Source organism: Barbus barbus (genome assembly GCF_936440315.1).
Source record: "Barbus barbus genome assembly, chromosome: 5".
In the NCBI taxonomy this organism is placed as follows: domain Eukaryota; kingdom Metazoa; phylum Chordata; class Actinopteri; order Cypriniformes; family Cyprinidae; genus Barbus; species Barbus barbus.
Window position 1 is genome coordinate 11,241,235 of NC_136733.1, and position 26,219 is coordinate 11,267,453.

At 41.3% G+C, this 26,219-nt stretch overlaps 1 protein-coding gene across 1 annotated transcript in view; it reads left to right on the forward strand.

The window, feature by feature from the left end:
- The window catches only part of LOC306870222 (serine/threonine-protein kinase PAK 3-like), a 252,637-nt gene that overhangs the window by 29,974 nt on the left and 196,444 nt on the right, over positions 1-26,219 (forward strand). Inside the window, exons 2-3 of the mRNA XM_079417359.1 lie at positions 13,381-13,571; positions 13,829-13,929. Of these exons, the coding sequence (XP_079273485.1) occupies positions 13,403-13,571; positions 13,829-13,929 (270 nt within the window). The 5' untranslated portion in view covers positions 13,381-13,402. The remainder of the gene's footprint in view (positions 1-13,380; positions 13,572-13,828; positions 13,930-26,219) is intronic.

Genomic DNA, 26,219 nt, shown 5'->3' on the forward strand with positions numbered 1-26,219 from the left:
TCTTTAGACAAAGGAATGTTGGTTTGGACTGTCTTCTATGTGGGGGAGAAGTCAGTCTAAGGAAGCTTGTGAATTCAATCGTGGAACACGTGATGGCCATCTCTTTGACAATGAGTCTTGATTATTTGCAACAAATTTTACAGTCTCCTTCTTGAATTGGAATTATCAATAAGTGTTATTTTGTCTCAAGGTTGTAAGCTGTTTGGTGAAAGAGGCTTGCTAAGTTAGGATTGCTTCAGCTAGTTGGAGCCAGGAATCCGGACAGATTTATGATATCCTGTTTCTTGGAGCCTCTCTTTCTGGAATCTCAGCTTCTCATGTTTCAATGTTCTGATCGCAGCTTCACTTTGTCTGATTCAGTCTCTGATATCCTACACTGTATATATATATGTCATGTACTGGGATTTTCAATAAAAGTTTGGACGCAGTTGCACCAAGTATTATTTCTGTTATCAACAATTCCTTACAGACAAGTTTAGTTCCATCTTATTTTAAACATGCAGTGGTTCATCCGCTGCTTAAGAAAGCAAATCTGGATACAGCTGATTTTAACGATTAAATCAAATCAAATCAAATCACTTTTATTGTCACATCACCACAGCACCTGTGCCTTTGTGAGTGAAATTCTTGAGAGCGTGCTCCAGACACTGCAGAAACAATTTACATATAGACATTACCATACATACGTACAGACTTATACAGATGACAATGTGTAATATACACATACATATACTCAGTACACACAGTGTACTATTAGACAGACATACAGTTACCGATACACATTATACACAGTATGTAGTACACATTCTACGTTATATACACACAGTAATATGCGAAGATGCAGCAGATTATATATAAACCGGATGTGCAAATGTCATGGATGTGCATTGGATGGTATCCAGTGCTGGCAAAAAGATTGTTGTATTTGTGCAGTAGTGTACTGGTAGTCCAGTTTGAACTGTATGGAATTAAAGTGCAGTGCGTGGCATATTGTAAAGTGGGAGTGTGCTGTAGGGTGTATTAATTTTGACTGTTCATTAGCCTGATAGCCTGAGGAAAAAAGCTATCCCTCAGTCGGCTAGTGCGGGATCGGATGCTGCGGAGACGTCTTCCTGAGGGCAGCAGAGAGAGCAGTCTGTGGGACGGGTGGCTGGAGTCATTGATGATCCTCCGGGCTTTCTTTATACACCGCCTGGTGTAGATGTCCTGGAGGGAGGGAAGCTCACCTCCAACAATGTGACGGGCAGTTCGCACGACCCTTTGCAGAGCTTTGCGGTTGCCAGCAGTGCTGTTTCCAAACCAGGCGGTGATGCAGCCTGTCAGGATGCTCTCCACAGTGCAGGTGTAGAATGATCTGAGGATGCTGGGGCTCATTCCAAACTTCCTCAGCCGTCTCAGGAAGAAGAGGCGTTGGTGTGTCTTCTTCAGCACTGCATCTGTGTGAGCGGACCATGTGAGATCCTCAGTGATGTGAACACCGAGGAATTTGAAGCTGTTTACTCGCTCCACAGGTGTCATGTCGATGGTGATGGGTGTGTGTTCTCTGCTCTGTCTCCTGAAATCCACCACCAGCTCCTTGGTCTTGTCGATGTTGAGTGAGGTGGTTCTCTTGACACCATTTAGTCAGGGTTCTCACCTCCTCTCTGTAGGCCGTCTCATCGTTGTCAGTGATCAGGCCTATCACCGTTGTGTCGTCAGCATATTTGACGATGACGTTGGAGCTGTGTGTTGCTGTACAGTCATGTGTGTACAGGGAGTACAGGAGTGGGCTGAGGACGCAGCCCTGAGGAGCACCAGTGTTGAGGGTCAGCGGGGATGAAGTGTTGTTGCCCATTCTGACCACCTGACATCTGCCTGTCAGGAAGTCCAGGATCCAGCTGCACAGAGATCCGTTTAGTCCCAGAGTCTGGAGCTTCTCAACCAGTGTGGCAGGCACTATGGTATTGAATGCTGAGCTGTAGTCCACAAACAGCATTCTCACATAGGTGTTCTTATTTTCCAGGTGGGAGAGAGCAGTGTGCAGGGTGAAGGCAATAGCATCGTCTGTGGAACGGTTTCTGCGATATGCAAATTGTAGGGGATCCAGTGAGTCAGGCAGCACAGAGCAGATGTAGTCTCTGATGAGTTTCTCAAAGCACTTGCTGAAGATGGGTGTCAGAGCAATGGGCCTCCAGTCATTCAAGCATGTGATTTTATTTTTCTTTGGAATGGGCACAATGGTGGATTTTTTGAAGCATGCGGGAACCACAGACAGAGAGAGGGAAAGGTTAAAAATGTCTGTGAAAACCCCGGCCAGTTGGAATGCGCATGCTCGGAGCACACGGCCTGGGATGCCATCGGGACCCACAGCCTTGCGGATGTTCACCCGTCGGAAGGATCGGGTTACATCTGCGACAGAAAAGGAAAGTGCGCTCGCCTCTTCTGCTACAGCAGCGGGAGCGCGCTCTGTGTGGGCGGTGTTGTGAGCCTCGAAACGAGCATAAAAGTGATTAAGTTCGTCCGGTACAGAGGCGGCAATGTTCACAGTAGCTGGTTTATTCCCTCTGAAATCTGTGATGTTATTGATACCCTGCCACATGCTTCTTGCGTTGTTGGATTTGAATTGTTCTTCAACTTTGTTTTTGTATTGTCGTTTGGCAGCTTTGATTGATTTCCTGAGATCGTAACTGGCTTGTTTGTGATCGTCAGAGTTTCCGGATTTAAAGGCAGATGTCCGCGCTGACAAGGCTGCTCGAACATCGCTGTTAATCCACGGTTTTTGGTTGGGGTAGATGCGGATTGTTTTTGTCGGTACTACATCCTCTACACACTTCCTGATGAAACACGTTACAGTATCTGAGTACGCCTCTATGTCGTCATCAGACGCTGCCCGGAACATGTCCCAGTCCACGTGATCAAAACAGTCCTGTAATATAGCGTCTGATTGGTCCGACCAGCATTGAATTGTCCTGAGGGCGGGTGCTTCTCGTTTCAGTTTCTGCCTATAAGCAGGCAGGAGCAGAACGGAAGTGTGATCCGATTTGCCGAAAGGTGGGCGGGGGAGCGATTTGTAGGCGTCCCGGAATGGAGAGTAGCAGTGGTCAAGTACACGATCACCACGCGTGTTGATGGTGATGTGTTGGAAGTATTTTGGAGCTATTGTTCTGAAGTTGGCTTTGTTGAAGTCCCCCGTAACAATAAACGCCGCGTCTGGGTACGCGGTTTCCTGCTCGCTTATATTCCCATACAGTTCCTTGAGTGCCTGGTCTGTGTTGGCTTGAGGGGGAATGTAAACAGCTGTGATTATGATCGCTGTAAATTCCCTCGGTAGCCAGAATGGTCGACACAGAAGCATATGAAATTCCAGATCAGGGGAGCAGGAGGATTTAATAGAGTGTAGGTTCCTTTCATCACACCACGAGTTGTTGATAAAGAAACAGACGCCCCCGCCTCTGCTTTTCCCTGTGAGCTCTTTCGTTCTGTCCGAGCGGTGCACGGAGAACCCCGTAAGGTCGATGGCTGAGTCTGGAACCACTGCAGACATCCAGGTTTCTGTGAGGCAAATAATGCAGCAGTCCCTTGTTTCCCGTTGGTATGAGATGCGTGCCCGCAGTTCACAGAGTTTGTTGTCCAGTGACTGAACGTTAGCCAACAAAATAGTTGGGAGAGGAGGTCGGAGGGGACGGCGTCTGAGTCTGACAAGGACGCCGGCTCTCTTCCCCCTTTTCCGGCGGCGTTTCCTCGGTCGCGATCGTGCGGCCCAGACAAAGGGCTCTGATGCGGTGTCTGTAAACAAGGCGCCGGCGTTCAGGAACTCAAAGTCCGGTTTGCGTTGCGCGACGAAGGAACCAATGTTTAAAAGCGTGTGTCTATCGTAGACAGTTATACTGACAACATCTAACACGTGAAACAACAAAATAACAAATAAAACATAAGAAACATAAGAAAAACTGCAGAGTTTTCTTGGAGCTCGCAACACGGCTGCCATGCTCGGCGCCATCTTGGACCATTTATAGACCTATTTATATACCCATTTATAGACCTAGATTATAGACCTATTTCGAAATTGCCATTCTTATCAAAAGTATTGGAGAAAGCCTTTTTGAATCAGTTATCACCTTACTTAATTGAGAATAATATACTGGATCCTTTTCAGGTTTTAGATCTAAGCATAGCACTGAATCGGCCTCATTAAGAGTCGTAAGCAATTTGTTATTATTTATGGATTCTGGAAATTCTTCAGTTTTGGTACTGTTGGATCTAAGTGCGGCATTCGATACAGTAGATCACTGCATTCTTTTAAACAGGTTAAAACCTGAGATTGGTATCTGTGATTCAGCCTTAGATTGGTTTGAATCCTATTTTACTGCGAGGAGTTTCTCTGTGGAGATAGGTCAATCTCATTCATCACCTGCCTCTGTTACTGGTGGGGTGCCGCAGGGCTCCATGTTGGTCCCCATTTAGTTTGCTTTATATATGCTCCCACTTTGTTTTATTTTTTAGTTTTACAAGGTCCCATATCACATTTATGCAGATGATACCCAGTTGTACATGTCAATCAAATCTGGTTCAAAGTCCTTATCCGACTTGCTTGCTTGTGTAAACGACATCAAAAGCTGGATGGGTGATCATTTTCTTCAGTTAAATGAGAACAAGACTGAAGTCATTCTATTTTGCTTCCCCCCATTTGGTTAACAGCCTGTCCTCTAGTTTAGGGCCCTTGCAAGCAAATATCTGTACTCATGTAAAGAACCTGGGTGTTGTTTTTGATTCGGAGTTAAAATTCGACAAGTAAATAAACTCTGTTGTCAGAGCTAGTTTTTTTTCCAGCTTAGGGGTTTACGTAAACTGAAATCTCTTCTATCTTTTAATGATTTAGAGACAGTTATTCATGCCTTAATTTCTACAAGGCTTGATTACTGCAATGCTTTATATGCTGGTGTCAACCAGTTTTCCCGTTCACATTTGCAACTGGTTCAAAATGCTGCAGCCTGCTTCTTAATGGCGAAGAAGAAGAGGGAGCATATCACCCCTTTTCTAGCATATTTGCATTGGCTACCAGTTAAATTTAGAATTGAGTACAAGGTTTTAACTTTCGTATTTAAAGCCTTGCATGGTCTGGCTCCAGACTACATCTCAGACCTTATTTGTCTATACTCACCCCTGAGATCTCTTAGATCATCCTATGATAATCTATTAACCGTCCCATTTTCTTGTTTAAAATCCAATGGTGATAGAGCCTTTTCAGTTTTAGCCCCTAAACTGTGGAATTTGTTACCTCAATCTGTTAGGTTATCATCTTCCTTATCTGCATTTAAATCATCATTGAAAACTTATCTCTTTTTTCAACTTATCTCCACTCGAATCGCAGGTGGATTTCCGTCACTATATGTGTTAGAGAGAGCGTTGCCAGCGCGTCCAGTTTTCCCTTCTCTCTCAGATATTACAAGTGCGTGTTATGCGCAAAACCTTGTCAGAGCCGTCATGTGGCACAGAGGTGTGTGTGCTCGTCGCTTATCTACATTTGAAATAACGAACCTGAGCGCGCAAACAACGCGATGCGACTGGCTATTTTTTCCCTGCATGCCATATGTGCAGGGCACCGTTTTTGAGAGGAGAGGAAAAGCTGAGAAAGCATTTCAGGTAAATTTTGAAATGTACCAGGTTTATATATATATACATATATATATATATATATATATATATATATATATATATATATATATATATATATATATATATATATATATATAAAAACCTGGTACATTTCAAAATTTACCTGAAATGCTTTCTAAGCTTTTATATATATATAAGTTGATAAACAGTTAAATGTGTTGGTTTACACACAGAGAAAAGTGTAAGCTTTTAAGAAGTCCAAGAATAAAATTATTAATTTACTTAACATGTTAAAATTGATTTACATAACTTTTTTTTTTGCTGTTTTCTAACAGTTTGTATTTGAATAAAGAAAGAAAACTTGCACTTAACCTTTTCACAGGCATTTTGTTTTCATAGTTAGACAGATATCATGATGTATCATTATATGATTGTCTAGCAATATATCGATTATCGCTATTGTGAGCCATGTATCGTGATTATATCGTATCGTGAGGTACCCTGCGATTCCCACCCCTACTATTCATAGTTGTTGGATATGTTGGTCTTAGTGAGTTAATTTCTTGTCCCTGATTTTTAATCGGTTTTATGGGTTAATTTTGTTGATTTAATTTTTAAATTGAGCATTTTTTATCAATGTATTGTGTTACTGTGAAGCACCTTGGTCAGCATTAATGTTGTTTAAAGGTGCTATAGAATCAGAATCATGATACACGGGACGTGATGGTAAACTGTCCATTGTGCCAATGGATGGTATGCACATGAGATTTGTCTTGATGTTAAGAGCAGGGCTCTGAACCGGTTCAAGGAACGAAAACGAAAACCGGAAACGAACAAAATTTTGACTGGAACAGAACCGGAAACAGAAACTAAATCAAATTTTATAGTTCCGAACAGAATCGAAAATTTGAAATGGCCATTAACCGGTTAATAACGTTATTTTATCGTTCCATTTAATATTTAAAATTTGCTGTCAACCAATCACGAATTCAAGTAGTACAGACTATACAAATGTGATGCTGACGCATCCAGCGAGTGAAATGCCCGCCCGTGCTCAGCTGTGAACCCTAGTCGCAATGGCAATGAATTCTGCTACCATCTGTTTTAATGGAAAATCTGACAGGGTAGCACAAATCGATTCAACAGATCTTACACACCAGCGGTGCTTCGATGAAAGTAAAAGCCAATAAATAATATTTTAGTAGGCTATACGTCGAGAATATGGAAACATTTGGATTCGTGCCGAGTGAGAGAGGTAGGCATCAGTTTCACATTTAATTTGTTTTTGGAATGACGTTTTTATAGCCTATAGGCTATCCTTAAATTTAGAGGATTTGTTGTGGAGAGAAACTAATTACTGTGTTTATTAGGGATGTGCGGGACTAGTCGACTAAACGGTACAGCTCCTACTAGTCGACACTGAAAACAATAGTCGATTACACGAGAGAAAAAAACCCCCCCAAAATAACATTTTATCATTCAAATTACCATCATTTTAACGTTACATTTTAAAACATTTTAAATAAGTTAAAATAAAACTTTTGAAAAAGAATACATAGCCTATCAAAATATTTAAATATTTTTAAAAGCATATCTGGGCAGAAACTACATTTTTACCTCAGACCTCTCATGCCTTGTCTTCACGTCAGTTGCGGCGAGCTTAGAATGACCACACGAAAGACCTAGCTTGGAGGCTAGCCAAAGCCAGCAATGTCAATCTTTCATACGTCGCTGCGGCCCGTGATCCCATGCACGCGATCTATTCTTCTAAACGAAGACCCACTTCGGTGGTGCTGCGGGATTTCCAGGCTCTTTTCGAAACTCTCTGCGTGCCTGTGACTTCAGTTCCTGCCGAGCGAGTGTTTTTTTCTTTTTTTTTTCTTCAAGTGCAGAATCGTCTAGTCCAGTCTTTCGCCAGACCACGTTAACAAATGTGCATGGAGTAAGTAAAACTAGCATTCTTTTGTTTTTAGACAATATAGCCAACATGAAGTAATTTTTTTAAAGCCATTTTAATGCTATTCCTTGATAAACGTTCCTATTTTTTTTTTTACTTTTGTTTTTATATGTTGGCTAACTTTATATGAAAATGAAGAATTCTGTCAGTCTATTGATTGATTTTCCATTTCTGCATTGCTCCAGCCGATCTGAATAAATAAGCTACGCAAAATTATTTTTATATTGTAGACATCTATCGATTAGTGATGAAAAAAAAAATCACCACGCTGGTGGAAACAACAAGAGACCACACGACTGAGAGCAACTCGATGTCCGCAGCAGCAGCAGGTGACTTCAGCGCAGCGGAATAGTTCTGCGTTCAAATGCACGCAATAGGCTAAAGCTTGCTGCAAAACCCCAGCAAACATAACCATGAATGTGTCTGCGGGAAATAGTAAGGAGATATTTGAACTATTTACTAATAAACTAATGTTTTCTGAGTCCGTGTCGCAAAGATGAAGTTGCTGATCCTGACTCACCGTCTCCTCATTAGATGTGCCTTTAGAGAGAAATATGCATCTTTATTGATTATGATTAAGATTATAATAAAAGAGTTTTTGTTTTAAATTTTTTATTTCGTTAAGTGATAATTTAAAGCTTTCTATAGATATATTTATCATGTCTGTGAGGCATGTATTCGCTCAGCTTCGGTTCATTTTTATGAAGCGCTCCTGTTCAAGACGAGATGGCAGAAAGCACATCATGTTTGTTTTCTTTGTTTTATAAAAGAACTACCTTTTTGTTGGTATTGTGAGTGCGCACAAATACAAGTAGACCCTTTACAGGTCGGAATGATGTATTATTCTTACCTTTATCAAACAAACAAACAAACAAAAAATGACGGCGTAGGCTATTTTAATTTGTTTCCACTGAAAGCAATCCAAGTGTTTGCTGGTGCCTCCATGTCCTGCAGAGCGCGCTTTAGCTTCCACTCTCCGCACAAACTTACATATAGGCTAGCGCACATTATTATTATAGCAGGTTTAACGTTTAAACATTGTTATATACTTGAACTGTTTTAGTATATCTATAGATTTTATTTTAGGCAAGTCGTGATGATATGAGAAGGCTAAATTTATCAAACATAGGCTATGATCAGCTCATGCCGCTGGCCGCTTGGTCGTTACTTTAAAAACAAAAATGCTCCCAACGTTTTTCTAAATTAACTTAATAAAAAAACAAAACGAAATATAATAATTTTGCCATTACACACAAAACGGAACTATTTTAATAGCCGAAACAGTAGTATAAACTGTTTTAGGAGAAGGGGGAAAAAAAGGGCTCGGGTCGGAAATTCTGATAAGCTGTCGGACGTGGGACGTGAGGGACGTAGGGCCGGGCTAGGGCCTAAATTTGAGGGCCGTGCAGGGCTCTGTTGAGTGTATGCTCTTTATTTTTTTCTGTTTAACGACCGCCTAATATTAAATGATGATAACGCGAGGCAAGCATAATCATGACCTAGGTTTAGATTTGACAGTATTTCAAGTGTAGGCTGTTATATAGACACACGCACATTTTTTTGCCATTTTTTGGGGGTTTCTAGCTTTTAGACTAGTCGACTAGTCGGATACAAAACTTCCGTTTAAACGATAGTCAAATTAGTCGTAGCGCACATCCCTAGTGTTTATAATGTTTGTAGACATTTTTGATTTACCGGCATTTTAGCCTACATCATTTCTGAATAATAGGCTAATAAAATGCAGGCTTAGCCTTTGTTTTTTTTCCCCTCAAAACATTTTATACAAGTAGCGTTTTTTTTACATTTTGCAGCAAACATCTTTAAAAAATTCTTTAATGTCTTTAAAGCATTAATAGATTTTTTTATTTTGTTTAGTAGCCTACATTTAGAAATGTAAAAATCTAGAAAAGATGATGCTGTATAGCCTATTAGCGCAGCGGGTTAAGATACCATCTCTTTCTGTATTTTTTATTTATTTTTCTTTTTGTGTAAAGAAAACACAGTACTTTATTATTATTATTATTATTATAGGCAAAGACAATTTTAAAAATAACGGTATTAACCGTTATTTTTTCTACTCAAACCGGTTTCGGAACGGTAATAATACAGAGGAACGCAGGAACGGAAACGTTAAAATATCGATTCTGCTCGGAGTGAACCGATTTACATTTTTTTTCGTTTTCAAGCCCTGGTTAAGAGTGGCGTGAGAGCTGTATCTCAGACATGGGAAAGCTGTAAGTTTCAGGACATATCACCAGTAGTGTACCTTTTGAATCAGGGGGTGTTTCGGCCTTTCAACACTAGACACCCTCATCAAAGGTGGCCAGCTACAGAGTGATGAAACCTGAGCTTGTGTCCCATGCCCAATTCTGAGAATTGCCTGGTTGTTTTAATGCCGCAGCCCACGGGACTATGCAAGGCAGGGAGCGTCCTCTTCCCTGAGACAAGCCTAAAGCTGACCGCATACCTTGTTCACCCTCCTCCTGGAGGGTTGTGACCTGGGTTCTCAAGTGGGGTATGGGGTGGGGCGATTTGAGTCCAACAAGTGTCCTTCCGCTTAATCCATATCCACTGGCTGCATCTTTCGGCTGCTTCAGAGACTGATCTAATTGTCTGTCGCAGAGCCTGTCCATGGATGCCAAGGTCTTTCAGTAGTATGATGGTGGAAGAAGCCACAAAACCTCTACATCCCACTTTAACTGGATAGACTTTAGCTTTCCATTCTCGTTGTTGAGCGTCTGCTGCCAATTCTATGTAGCGCAGTTTCTTGTGCTCACAGGCCTCTTCTGTTGAATTCTCCCATGGGACTGTGAGTTCTATGATGTAAACAGACTTCAATGAAGGGGACCAGAGTACCAAGTCTGGCCTAAGGGTGGTGGCTGCAATCTCAGGTGGAAAGATTAGTTGCTGGCCAATATCGACTAGCATCTTCCACTCCCGGGCCATGGCTAGTTGTCCAGCTTCTGGTTTGGTAGGAGGATGATTGGGCTTTTTCTGTCCCTCTCAGATGAAGGTTGGGGCCATGATGGAATTGGTTGCTCTCAGGGGCAATTGGTTGCTCTTCGGTGAGGCTTGTGATAGGCAGTTCAAGAACCCCTTTGCCGTAGAGGCTGATGTCCGTCAGACAGCGTGGGACACCGAGCCATTTCTTCAGGTATGAAGTCATGGTTCGCTCCATCTTCTCCACAATTGTTATTGGGAGTTCGTAGATAGTGAGTGGCCACATTACCCGAGGGAGAAGTCCAAATTGCAGGCACCAGAGCTTGAGCGTCCCTGGCAGTAGGGTCCTGTTGATGTTTTCCAGACTGTTAGTGAAGTCCTGCCTTACTTGCTGCACTTGGTCTTTGTCCCTGAGGCTTGCGTTGTACCATCTGCCCAGCCTTTTGACAGGTCGCTCAGACACTGTTGGTATTGGGTCGTCACCAATACAGAACTTCAAGTTTTTAAGCTGTCCCTTGACTATTGAGATGCTTTGGGACTTGTTCGGTTTGATTTTCATCCGGGCCCACTTGATGTTCTCCTGCAGTTTTCCAAGTAGCCGTCTTGTGCATGCTGCAGTAGTAGTCAGGGTGGTCATGTCATCCATGTATGCTCGGATAGGTGGAAGGCGGATCCCGTTCTTAGTTCGCTCGCCCCCCACCACCCACCCAGAGGCCCTGATGATGACCTCCATGGCCATTGTGAAGGCCAGGGGTGAGAAAGCCTGCCACGATGCCTACTTCTACGCACTGCCATGATGTTGTAAAGTTGGCTGTTGTGAAACACAATTGCAGGTCTTCGAAATAGGCTTTTACTAGACTAGTGACGGATGATGGAACGTGGAAGAAGTTGAAGGATTCCCAGAGGAGGTTATGGGGAACTGATCCAAAGGCATTGGCCAGGTCAAGGAAGAGGACATGGATGTCTCTTTTGTCTTTCTTCGCCGCTTGGATCTGGTGCCAGATCATGCTGGTATGCTCCAAGCAACCAGAGAACCCAGGAATTCCAGCTTTCTGTACGGCTGTATCAATGTACTTGTTCTTCTCCAGGTAGGTGGACAACCTCTGTGCTATCACGCTGAAAAAGATTTTTCCTTCAACGTTGAGAAGACAGATTGGCCGGAATTGACTGATGTCTGTTGCATCCTTCTCCTTTGGAATTAGCACCCCTCCAGCCCTTCGCCACGCCTTAGGTATTATTCCCTTCTGCCACACTATCCTCATTAGTCTCCAAAGATAGCGTAGAATATCTGGTGCGTTCTTGTAGAGCTTATACAGTACTCCATTCGGCCCAGGGGCTGAAGCTGATCTTGCGCGCCGTACTGTACTCTCTACTTCCTTCCATTTTGGAGGGCCAGCCTCCAGGTTGAATTCAGGAGGTTGAATAGGTGGGATATCATGTGGGATAACTATCTGTTCATGCCTTTTCGTGTCATGGTGGACCTTTTCCAGATGTTCTTCCAGTTCCTGCTTTGAAATTTTCAGGATTCCGCTTTTTTCCTTAGTGAAGAGGTGTTTGATGAACTTGAAGGGGTTTTTGTAGAACCGTGTTCTTGTATGTTCCTTCTTCTTGCGAAGTTTCCTCAGGTTCTCTGCTCTTCGCAAGGTTGCCAACCGACACTTGATGTCTCCCTGGAGTAGCATGAGACCCTCTCTCTCTACACTAGAGGCCTTCTTCCACTGCTTTCTCAGCTGCCTTCTCTCTCTGACCAGCCTTTGGATCTCTTGCTGCCTCCTAGATTTGGCTGATGCTGGTGTTGCTTTGTCGCTTCTCCTTGTGTTCACTCCAAAGCGCTCTTCTCCGTAGTGGTAGATGATGTCGCCCATCCTTTCCAGCTTTTTCTCTGCTGTGCCCACTTGTTGCTCCAGGATTTTTGTCAGGTCGTTGTTGACTATTTCCCACTCTCTCTTTTCAACAGCTTTGGGCCTCTTCACACTCAGTCTGTGCCCTTTGATCTTTCCCTCCTTGGGAGGTCTCTCTGGTTGGGTGGGTTCCTCCACCGACATTTCTGTGCTTGTATTATCCTCTTCAGTGACAGGGGTGCTGATGCTCTGCGAACTTTGGTTTTTATCCCATCGCCGTGCTTCAATCGACTGATTTGACTGGTTGCTTCGTAAGAAGTACTGGTCAATGTGAGGCGATTGTCTCTGCTCTCTCAAGCACCCTCTCTTTCCTTGGTGGGTCCTCATTATAAATAAAAATGACCTTAACATTTATAATTTCATCTTGATAAACAAGGAGAGTAGTTTATGGTAAGTGACATAGTAAGAAAAATGGCACCAGTCGTGAGATATAAATGAGAAAACCACAAATACCAACATACAACCTTCTGTCTATTTTTGGTGCATCATATGAATCAGCAATCTGGTTTTAAGTGAAATAATAAACAAATGTTTATTAAGCATTTATAATGTGATTTAAAAAAATGTCTCACTGTGTATTGTGGTAAAATCACTCTTTTTATTCATGCAGTTATAACTGCTCATCTGTGTTTTATAATGCATTTGTAAAAGAGTTATTAGTCATCTATGAACACCTTTATAAAAAAAATTACGAAAGAAACCTTAATATAAAGTGTTCCCACTGTAACAGAATAGTAACCAAGTGACAAGTTACTCTTATCTTATTAGGTTATTTATTTGACAATGTAATAATAAAAAAAAAACGTAAATCAAGAATAACACGTTGTAAAAAAAAAATATAGTTTTTTGTTAGTTCATGATACCTAATGCATTGACTAATGTATAGAACTTAACTGTGAAATGTTTACCAAAAATTTATGTTGTTTTTCATAGATCATACATCTGAAAGACAGATCTTACAAAAGCTCTCTCTTTCTTCTTTTGCAGGCCATAGTGAGTGCAAATAAAGATGTCCGATTGTGTTGATGTTGAAGAAAAGCCACCTGCCCCCCCTCTAAGAATGAACAGTAGTTCCCGTGACCCTTCCTTGGTGCACAGTTCAAAACCACTTCCAATGGCTCCAGAGGAGAAGAACAAGAAAGCCCGTCTCAGGTCCATCTTTCCAGGGGGAGACAAAAGTATGTGCACTCAGTTGCCCTACACAGAATCTCAAGATTTGATTTGTCACATACACAATTATACAGGGTATAACCAGCAGTGAAATGTAGGTCAGGTCCGCTCCAAGGACAGTGCAATTATATAGAATACAAAGAATCTGTACAGTTTCACATTTTCTGTGCTCACTGTAGGGGAAATATGTGGAATGTGTTGGTACTTTTACTTTTTTGATAGGCTAAACTAAAAGTGTTAAAGTGTTTGTTCCTCTATTTAACAGCCAATAAAAAGAAAGAGAAAGAACGTCCAGAGATATCCCTGCCCTCTGATTTCGAGCACACCATCCATGTAGGCTTTGACGCCGTAACTGGGGAATTCACTGTGAGTTTAACAAGTCTCAGGTGTTTTATGTTTTGTGTATGTGTGCTTAAGAGTCATTGTTATCTGTAATATATGGTTCATGTGGATGTTATCAATTTATAACCATGTGTGTGTGTTGTTAGATATTAGCATTAATAATGAAAATCATCAACCATAAGGAAGATGTTTAGAACAGTGCCATAACGGTAACCAGGGCTGGGCAATGTGGCCAAAAATATTATCACAGTATTTATTATTATTATTATTATTATTATTGATTTTTAACACTATTTATTTATTTACCTTTAATAGGGAAGGAAATGCTTTGCATATGTTTTAGACCCTGATAATGAGTGTACACAAATAGTTTGTTTACAGTTAAACTACACAAGAGTAAGTTGAAAATTTAGGGCCCCATGAAATCTATTTTATTTTCCCCTAAATTCTGTTTTCCATGTTATTTTTTCTGAATTCCGTGTTTTATAATTTAATACAAATGTATCATCCAAAAATGTGAAATGAATGAATAAAACTAACAATTTAAATCAACCTTTTAAAAGGTAATTAAATGAAAATATAACTGTTAATTTGCAACAAAATGCATTTTGTTAGTCAGTCAGTCAAGTAAGATGCTGCAAAATAGAACAGTATAAAAATTTAAACATGGACGAAGAAATATCTTGGTTTTATGACATTCCTTAAAAAAAAGTATGTCTTTGGGGAAGTACATTTTAGTATACAATAGTAATATATTTCTGACATTCAAGTAATAATTTGCCTAGTGCCTCACCGGATATATTATACAATAAAGAGTTGCCTTGTTTTTTTTTCTTTGTTTTTTTTATTATTTTAAACTTCTTTCTTGGTGTAATGGAACATGCTACACAGAGTGCACACAAAACGGAATCACGAAGAGAAGTCTTTAATCCAAATAACATTGGGTAATACAGAGAAGCTTGTAAGCAACGCTTCCAGCACAACATTACATTAAGACAGGACAAAGAACTAACAAAACTAGGGACTATAAGTACTAAACTAAATGAGGAATAATGAGGTAATTAAATGATAACAGGTGAGGGGTAATTAATCAAAAACCTGGGAAACAAATGAGGAACTGAAACAGAAGACAGGAACACAGGGAAAACAAAACCAAAATGGACCATAAACGTAACACTTAGGTTAAATTCTGTATTTGCTTGCATTCATTAAAATCCACTTGTTGTGTATGCTTGTAACGGACAGACTCAGACGGATGATGGCAAGTATTACAGTTTATTAAAACAAGGTAGAATTCAACAGAATATCAGGCATAAAGAGTAAACGGTCTCACTGTTCTTGCATGTAATGGAGAGTTGAGTGAATGCTGGAGTGATTGGAGAGAGCAAACCTTTGGGAGAGAGGTGAGTATCCAGGTAAATAGAGAATCCACAGGTAGAGAGATCCAATGAGGAACACAGAACACACAGATAACAAGGAGGGAACACAGGAGACGTGTGCGCTTGTGTGGTACTTGATGCAGATCAATCCAGAACAGGTGCGGGTGATTAGTATTCTGGTGAGGGTGAAGGTTGGGACTGAGTGGTGAGAGAGCCTGGCATTTCCTTTACAGTAACCCCCCTCCACGGCCCACTTCAGAAGGCTGGGGACATCGACGTTGTGGCGGCTGACCTCTTCCACAAGGTACAGTGCAGGTGCATCCAGATGTCCTGAGTGGAGAGCCAGACCTTCTGCCTGGGTTGATACTAAGGGGTATTGTTCCGAGCATCGGCCTGGATTCTCTGCTGGTGCACTGCCCTTTAAAGCTGGTGGTGACCTGCGTCCCAGACTCTCTCACCCTTCCAGAACTAGTGGTTGACTGATGGTAGAAGAAGCTCTTTCATACTCTGAAGATGAACAGGGGTCCTCTATCTGACACATCTTCAGGAATAACAAAGTATCGGAACACATATTGGAAGAGCGGTTCTGTGGATTAGAGAATATGTCAACAATAACAAATATGCAGGTGTTCGCAGAGGATTTCCGTCCTTTGGATGAGACATTAAACCGAGGTCCTGACTCTCTGTGGTCATAAAAAAATCCCAGGTTGTCCTTCGAAAAAGATTAAGGGTGTAACCCCGGCATTCTGGACAAATTTGCCCATTAGCCTCTGACCATCATGACCTCCTAACAATCCCCATATCTACTGATTGGCTTCATCACTGTCTCCTCTCCACCAATAAGCTGGTGTGTGGTGGGCATTCTGGCGCAATATGGCTGCCGTCGTATCATCCAGGTGGATGCTGCACACTGGTAGTGGATAAGGAGATACCCCCTTACTATGTAAAGCGCTTTGAGTGTCTAGAGCGCTATATAAATGTAACAAATTATTATTATTATGGCGGCAGGTCTGTGATAAAGTCCACATCTAGGTATGACCAAGGACGTCGAGGCATGGGCAGTGGGTAGAGTTTACTGGATGGTAAATAGCGAGGGCTTTTAGAGATGGCACACTTCCTGCAGCCTTGAACAAATCTTCTCACCTCTGTTGCTATATTTCGGTCACCAGAAATGATTTTGAATGAGTGAGTGAGTTACGTAGGCCCCAGGATGGCGGGTAGCCAATGCTCAGAGAGGATTGAACTGACTGGATGATGGGTGTGCGTTGGGTCCAGGTTTCATTACACTTGGTCAGGGAAACGCCCCGTTGGACTAATAGGGTTGCAGACTTGCACTTGCACTCTCAGACACTGGCGCTTCCGCAAGCAGTGTTGGGGGTAACACATTACAAGTAACGCGAGTTACGTAATAATATTACTTTTTTCAAGTAACTAGTAAAGTAACGCATTACCTTTTAATTTTCAAGAAAATATCTGAGTTACTTTTTCCCCATTTATTGACTGACAGTGCGCTGTGTGAGCATGCTGTTACTATAGATCTAAATGTGAATGTGCATGAATTCATCCCACTCGCAAAAAACTGATTTAGTATTCATGAAAATGAATTAAAACAGGGAAATGCAAACTCAGAATATGACCCAAACTGCAATAATTAAATATGTTAAACAACACAAATATATCTAATCCCATTTTATTAACCAATGTCTTTGCTGCTGACCTTTGATGATCCAGTTCAACCATACTAATAAGCAAAAATGACTTGATAAACTAACAATTGTACTTCATTGTTTTTTTATTGCCGAAGAGTGTTAAACCTTCTTATCCTGAGTTTTACTTTACAGATGTGAATTTACTTTTCCTTCACAAGATACAGGGTTTTTACATTTGTATTAATGTAATTTCTTGTATTAAAAGCAATCAAGCCCTGCTCATATTTAAAAAGTAACGTAATTAGTTACTTTTTTAGGGAGTAACGCAATATTTTAATGCATTACTTTTAAAAGTAACTTTCCCCAACACTGTCCGCAAGTGACGTCACTTGCTGTCTTTTTCATTTTTTATTTTGTTGTATTTATTGATTATTTTTTTGTTTGAATCTCTACATTTTACAACAGTAGCCAGGTGGTGAAGACAAGAAAAAATTAACTAAATTACAATGTCACTTGCAATCGCCGCTTGCACTTTCCGCTACCTGTGACGTCACTTGCATTCGACACAAATCTTGTGTGTTGCCAATGGAGACAAGACGCTGTGGTGCTTAAACAATTAAAACTAATTTAGTACAATAACGAACAGGGTCCAGCTAGTCATCTGTAGGAGAAAAAGACAAGACCTGCAAATCAGTGGCTACAGAACAGCAGAATATGAACTCAATGCGCAAAGTTTCTCGCCATTAAGCCATTTTAAGTGTTTATGGGTTTTCCCGCAGCAAAAACCATAAACACTTAATAAGGCTTAATGTATTAAGATACATTATTAAATTATAAATTACAAGATAAAATTCGATGTAAAGTTATTATTACACTACTACAAGATTTACATTACATGTACTACAAGGCAAGCAGACGGCCATAAATACAATACGCAAACTTTCACTTGTCCTCCCATACAGCAAAACGCTTAATGTGGTATAATGGACTAAATTTAATATAATAATGATAATAAGGGACTTAAGGGTATTCTGTAGTCTTTGACTATGATGATAAAGACAATTCATTAGCATATTAGTCTTGTTGACACAAAGATACAGACCAGCAGATATGAACGTGCATTATGAAATGCGTTAAGTGATATTAAAAGGATGCAATGCGTTAAATTGCACGTTAAACGTTTTCCTCCCATAGAAAATCATTTTAAATAAAACACGTAATATAGCTTAATGGACAAAGACAATGATATAAAAGAGCTGTAGACCGTTTATTCTATTTGGAAAAACGCTTAACGTGAAACTTTGCATGTTGCGTTTATTCTGGGCTCACCTGCCTGTACATTAGTTATGTACGATTTTAATAATGATGAGCAGCATGAGTTTGCTCTTTATCATTGTAATATCTGGACCAATCAGACACACAACTATTTGTTATATTTAACAAATAATCTCACCTAACCTCACCTAACCAAAAACCCAACTATGAGGGTCTGTGGACCCTTCCCCCGAAATGCATCTAACACCTAAGAAGGCAGAACAGGCCTCTGGTTCCATGGCAACCAATCTGATAACACTTGTTTTATTGCTCAAAGGAATGCGGGAACTCACTTCTTTTCCCCTTAGGAAAGAGACATGGACTCTTCTCTAATTAATTCATAGAAAAACCTTTCTTTGAATGAACACACATATATTATTACTGTTCTTGTATATGTTTTTGTGTATTGTATCCTGTTTTATGCATGCTTATGATAGAACACTAGTTAATATTACCTAATTTATATCATGTTTGGTCTCTATCAATTCGTCTTTGGATGATCTAATTGAGAGTGTATATTATATGTCGATACCTATGCATATTAACATATAAGTGTTCTAAGAATCTTTAATAGTCTGTATATCAACGTCCAATCTGGTTCTTATGCAAATGACCATGCATGGAGACAAAGAGTCGTAAACTTTCCCTCCAAAAGTTCAAGTCACCATAGACTCTTTGACTCCCCAGGGGCGTGACCTTTATAGCAGATAAAGCTCTCACATCATGTGACGCCCCAGCAGTCTGCAGTTCTGTTAGATTCTGAGAAGATTATGATGTGAGCTAGAACTCTTCTGGACCCTCTAAGTTTTTGTGCCAGGCAGGGGTAGACAATAAGGGAAATTTGCTAGAGGGCCAGTGTCTTTTGAAGTTCACTGGCCCAGGTCAACGCGTCGGGTATTGATCCCAATAATCACGAAAAAAAACAGTTTGCTTGAACAACATGAATAACATTTATTTTTTTTAAGGTAGGTTTAGTGCAAAGTGCAGCAAAACTGTGCAAAAACATGAAATAAGTGCAAATAAACCTATTGCATAGGATTCATTCTCCGTAGTCACACAGCAATTCATTATATTATGTTCATACCATAGGTTTCATACACGTTAACTTTTCTCTAACTTGCTTGTCTGTATATGTGGGCATTGATCTGCAGAGCTCACAGTAAATCTCTTTTTTTTCTTGATCGTAGCCCAGTAGGGGTGGGCGATATGGGAAAAATATCATATCACAATTTTTTTTAGAAATATCACGATTCACGATTTTATCACGATTCTTTGTCATGTTGGTTTTACAAGTTGTCTGAGCATTACAGCCAAAATACCAAACTAGAAAGACAAAGCCTTTCAAGGTAACAAAAAACAAAAAAAAAGACATGGCAGATATTTAGGCCGAAGTGGGCGAAGATAAAAATCTTTGTCATCATTCTATCTTTCTTATTAAAAAATACAAATTACACATTACAAATACACATAATATACAAATAAAACAAACAGTGCTTTATTTTCAGGTACAATAGGTGTATTTAGCAGAGCATTCAATGAAATTGAATGAACAAATATAAAAATAAAACACTAGATAGACTGATTCCTAAAGCAACTGTATTAAAGATTTTCAGTCAAGAATAGTGAGTGATTTTTCTCTTTGCGTTTTGTTGTTTTGTTAACGTTAAATGAATAGTTCCCCCAAAAATACATAAACCAAACAGTTGCTGGTCCACAGTGACTTCCATAGGATTTTTCTTTTCTATCAAAGTCAATGTAGACCAGCAACTGGTCTACATTGACTACATTGACAAAATATCTTAATTTAGGGTTCAGCACAAGAAATTAATAGTGGTTTGGGACAACATGTGAGTGAGTAAATAATGACAGAAATTAAATTTTAGGGTGAACTATCCCTTTAATGACAGTCGACAGCACGTTTAGTGTCCTGTCCCTTTAAGAGCTGCACGCATCTAATATACAGGCACGCATCCGTTTCTCTCTTAACTATTTACTTTCATTTTAGAGATAACCAACTGAGTCTGTATGTAAACCTTGTGTGTTTTGACAGTATTAGTGCAAAAAATAAGTTAGTTGAGTAATCAGGCGCTGTTAGACAGGCTTTTTAGTGTCCGTGCTTCAGGTGTATGCGCTCAGAAAAAGCGCACGTCAGACCAGCGCGCGAATGAAACATTTAACCAGCAAGGCTTGTGTGCAAATAATGTACGCGATCGCGAATAAGTGCAGTGTCCTGTCAGAGTAACTCTTATCGCTGTATGTTGTGTTGTACAGTACATAGAGACTGAGGCACCAGAACTGTATTTGACATAATGTGCGCTGTAGCACGATACTACGATATTTCTTCAAAAGCAGATCGTGGAGACATTTTTATCGTCCACGATCAAAAATCGTCATATCGCACACCCCTAAGCCCAGCCAATTCCAGCGGTCTCGCCACTGGGGCTGAAACTTTCTCTGCCTTTTCTTTTCGTATTCCCTTTCGCTTTCCCTCAATTCCTCTGGTGATTTTCTCTTCCTTGCCTTCTTTTTTTTTACCCGGCGTTTGGCCGGGTGATGGGGGTTTCAGAAACATGTAGCCTAGCTTAATAGTAGCTATAGGTAGGTGCTGAGCAGCAGTGTGCAGTTTGCGCGCGCAAGGCGGTGCAGACGGAGCGCATAAACCAGCTGCATCTGTAAGGCTGTCGGAATCACGTAACGTGTTAGCGGTGGTTACCGAGACGATTTAACAGAAATCAAAACACAGAACCACAGGTAATTAATGTGAAATTAGACTTTTTTTAATCGAGGCATTATTTTTACTGGCCCCACCGGGCTAGTGGTTGGAGCGATCTGGTGGCCCTGACGGTTTTAAAAGTACGTTCGGGCCACCGGGCCATCATATTGTCGACCCCAGCCAGGCCTTGCGGCCTTGACTTTCCATTCAACAAAGGATCCTCGGACCTCAGCAGATCTCTTTCTTAGCTCTTTTCCACTTTCTACCTGGAAAGAACATTTCTACCTCAGAACATCTTTGGAATTCATCACTCTTCAACCCGGAAGAACGTGATCGGGAGTCCAAAACCTTGAAACCATTAAGACTTTCATCTGTGACTGCATTCCGGACACTCGTCACGACCAAATGCATTGCAAGTATTGTACATTTAACCTGTTAACCTTCGCCCCCATTGTGGGCCTCACAGGTGAAAATAACCTACCTAAATTAAAATGGTAACAGTTCGTGACAAAGTGTGCTACACAAACAAATTAGGTATCTTTGGAAAGAAGACACTCTATGCTTTACTATCTATCATCCAGAGTTGATAATGTTCAAAAAGATAAAAAAGTTATAGACACTGACGTTTCTTGAAAAATATTTTTCCACACTGAATGTTTTTTTATTTCATATACAAATACATGAAATAAGTCCTGCAGGATATTTAGTTAAATGGTGATTTGAGCGATGTTCCTCATCTTCCCTGTTACAGGGCTGACGAGACGTGAGACGTGTGGATCCATATGCAAAGCTTTATTGTAGAACATGGTCAGAAAACAGGCAGGGTCAGACAGTGGCAAACAGGTATGGCAAGGGCAAGACAGAGCAATCCGTGGAGCAAGCGTGGGTCGACGATCGGCGGACAGTATCCAAAGGGGCAAGGCAGAGAGATAATCTAGGAACAACAACAATAATCCAAACGAGGTGCAAACACAGTCCAAACGGCAAGGCAAAGGGGTAAATCCAGGAAACAAAAGGCAGGAATCAAAAACACAGGTGACAGGCTAGGCAAGACTACGACTAGGGCTCCGTAGAGTAGCTATCGCTATGAGAGTGATAGACGCTAACAATACTCGGCAGAGAGCAAGAGCAAGTCCCAGGCTTAAATAGTGAGTGAGTGATTGTGAAATGATAATCAGGTGTGGGTGAGATAATGGTGAACAGCTGTGCATGTCGTCAGTGCAATGGATTGTGGGAAATGGAGTCCAATGTGCTGTGAGTGTAAAAGTCACTGTGGTGAACGGGTGACCTCTAGTGGTGGTTGACAGGGAGAGCATGGACCAGATTCGTGACATTCCCAGAGTTAAGGCCTTTTTGTAACCTTTGCGTAAAACATTGTAGTCACTGAAGTGATGCAATTGAATAGCAAATTAATGGTGTAATTCTAGCCTAGCTAACTAGTAATTGCCATTGTCTGTGAAGTGAATGTGCTGTTTTGATTTGTGAAAGAAGTTGTATGTGACAACTGACTGCACGCGAGTTCCCATGCGTGTTTACAGTGGCGCAAGTCCTGCTCCACTTGCACGTGTTGTAAGCTTGCATCGGTCTCTTAGCAACGTCTGACCCCGGGAGTTGAGAGCAGCCTCTTCCGGTTCAATCTGACAACAGCACACATGTCACAGACCCTTGTGTAGACAAACAACTGCATGTAGCCAAAGCTAGCTCTCCAGCAGCCCTAAATGCATACAAGCTAAAGCCCTCTACCTCAGCTCATAGCACTCATAGAGTGTAACTTTTAAACCAAAGACTACAGACTTTGGGACATTTTGGACTAAAGGACTTTGATTTGAACTAGTGATGGGAGAGACAAAGCTTCTCGAGGCTTTGAATCAAATGAATCAATTGTGCCACAAATGATTCACTGTTTCGAAGCACCCCGTGCTGGTAACCCCTGCTGGTCAGAACAGTGGAAGTGCAATGAAAACTCAATTCAATGAAACACCTTACCAAACCAATAGCCAATGTGTTATTGAAGGTGTATTCAATTAAAGGCAATCAACGATCCCTAATACCCCTAAATATTAAGGGTCTTTAAATACGTTATAATTCAGTAAACTAATAAGAGACATTTAAATATGCCTTCTCCCTTTATTAAATGTGTCACTAAATGTGTACGAATTTATAAAATTGATACAAGATCACATATAAATCATAGACACTGGTTCATGAGACCTAGCGTCGAACCATTAAAATTTCAAATCAATTTGAAACAGGTATGATGTGTAAAGGAGCCTTGTTTACTGAAATCACATGACTTTAGCAATTTTATGCACGCTCCGAATCATGGATTCGAAAAGAAAATAAATTTGACAGAGGTTCCAAAGCTCCACAAAATATGTCAAAAACCCCCATCACTAGTTTAAACAATTTCTTCCCCTCTCTCTCTACCCACCCCCTCACTCTTAGTTTCACTCTCCGTCAAAACCCATATACTTGGGTTTTATCTGGCTAGAATTCGATTTAGTCTACCTCTATTTTATCTAATTTTATTTATATATGTTTATTTAGCCTGAATATCCCTATTCAGCCATGTGTAATTTAAATAAATTTGATATTTAATTGATTCAATGTGCTTATACACCTTTTGTTTAGTGTCCTATAGCTATAAGGACACTCTACTTTTACTCTTCATTTTGACTTTATTCCTCTATTCTATTTTATCTAATTTATTTACCTTTGTTTCAGGCTGAATATCCCTATTCAGCTAAGCTGAATTTAATTACATTTGAAATTGAATTAAATCAGTCTGTTTATTTGTATTTCCTTTTAGTCTTCTAGAGCTTCAAGGGAATTCTACCTTTTACCTTATTTTAGTAATTTTACCATCACCATCTTCCCTCTTTGTATAGGTTTACAGTAGTTCTAGCAACTGTTGCTTCCTTAATGAGTTGTACAGGTTGTTAGTTCTTTTTGACCTTGAGGTATTTGGTGTGTCCCCTGCTAGCTTAGCTAACAGTCTAACCCTAGGTTTATGAGTTTATTGCAGCATCACCCACAAGTGACACCTGCTTAGCCATATCTCCTAGCAAAAACTAAATAGGTAAAATCTTCTTTCTTCCTTTCCCTTTTTGATTTCATTTTATTGTTCTATTTCAGTTTTATTGTATGTGTTACCTTCATAGTGACCAAACCTGTGAACCATCAGTGTCTTGAGTAATAGTTTGACCCCACGTATAGCCAGGTCATCAACTGACCCCTGCTTACAGCCGTCAACGCAGATACTCAGATTCCTTAGGTCTGTTCACCAACACTACTACCTACCTCACTAGCTGTCCCTCACCAGCTATTCACACCTTACACGGCCTACAGAGCCGTTCCCCATACAGATAGCCTAACGCCTCTGTACGTACTTGCACTTGGCTTCTGCCTCTCCCTCTCTTAGAATATGATGTTCACTGAGATTGACTTTTACCTGCAGTCGTGGACCAGTGTGAACCACCAAGATAGACTCCATCTACTCTGGATCACCTGTAGCCCAGAAGTGCGATGCTTCCTGGCTCGACAGCCAGGACACATCCAATCGGACTACCAGCAGCTTAAACAAGCTATCATAAAGGAATTCTCAGAGCCAGAGTCTGAACACGGACTGATCGCTGCCCTAGCCATCGAACAGGGCCATCATGAAACTCCCCATGCTTACTACCACAGAGTTCGACGAGCTTACTTCAGAGCTCACCATGAACCTGGGATGGAGGAGGACACCAGCTTCAAGAGCCTTTTCCTCCGGAACCTCCACCCCATTGTAAGTCACCATTTAGGCATTATGGCCTGCCCCACAATGCCTATTCAACGACTGCGTGACCTGACACAAAAGGCCTTTAACAAGCACAAGGCCTCTACCAAAGGTGTTTGTAAGACCCCACTGATTCTGAACTGCACAACCCAGAATCCAAAACAGGCACCAGAAAGCACCCAGCATTGCCACAATGCAAGGCCCTTCTACAGAATGCCACAAGTCAGCGGAAGACAGAGGCGTCACCATGACAACAGACCCAGGTTCCAGACCAACCACTGGCAGAGACCATGGAAAAGGCCATCCTCGTCCTGCGAACACCACGGCATGTCCAACGACAGTCCCCCACATCATCCACCTCCACACCCTTCACACAGGTGCGAAACGGATGCTGCACAAGGACAGCTGGACACGCCTACTTCTGAGTTACAGGAGCTTCTGTCTCTAGCAAACGAGCTTCTTGAACAAAACTCAACTGAGTAGAACTGCGAAGGACAAACCTCTGACTCCTTGCCTGGTGCAACACAGCATCAGACTCCTCCAAGGGAGGAGCATCCCTTAAAACCAGTCGACACCCCAGAAGCAGCCAGACAACATTTTCAACAGTGAAACCTCTACCATCACAACTCAGGCAAGCCCAAGTCGGTGCCGCCACAAAAGCAAAGCAACACCACAAACATCAGACTTCTGGTGACGTTCCAGCAGAACAGAGGGCTAACAACCACCTGCTGCCCTTCTGCCATCATCACTAAGTCAGTCTGAAACTCTCTGTACTCTCACCAGTGAGAGTCTAACCCAGCTGTTCCACACCACGGGTACCACAGATAGCCTACTGGCTAACAACATCAACAACCATCTGTGCTGGACCAACTCACTTCAGGGCGACAGGTGACACTGCTTCGACACCTGCTGCACAAGCTCGAGGACCCGCACCTTGATACAGCATACCACCTGACAGCATCCACCACAGCACCACAACCACTCCTGGAGACAACCAACAGCCTGAGAGCCACCACTGTCTCCCAGCCGGTGCGTGTTTGATTGTTCTGTATCTTTAACGTAACTTGGATGGACAACAACGTTCGAAAGGGGGGAATTATGTAGCATTTGGACCAATCAGACACACAACTAGTTCTTCTATTTAACAAATAATCTCTTATGCCCCCTCACCTAACCAAAAGGCGAACTATGAGGGTCTATGGACCCTCCCCCTAAATGCATCTAACACCTTAGAAGGCAGAACAGGCCAGAATCTATCTTCCAGAATCTGGCAGTATGTTTTAGGAGCTCATTTTTAGTCCATCTCCTATCCTAAAAGTCTCCTAAACTAAAATGAGCTCCTAAAACTTACTGCCAGATTCTGGAAGATAAATCCTTCAAACAGTGGCACAAGAGGATGTGATGCTGGTTCCTCAAGAGTCACTCAAAACTTATCTGTTCATAAAGCCTATGCAAAATCAGTGTTAATGTATTTCACAACACTTCAG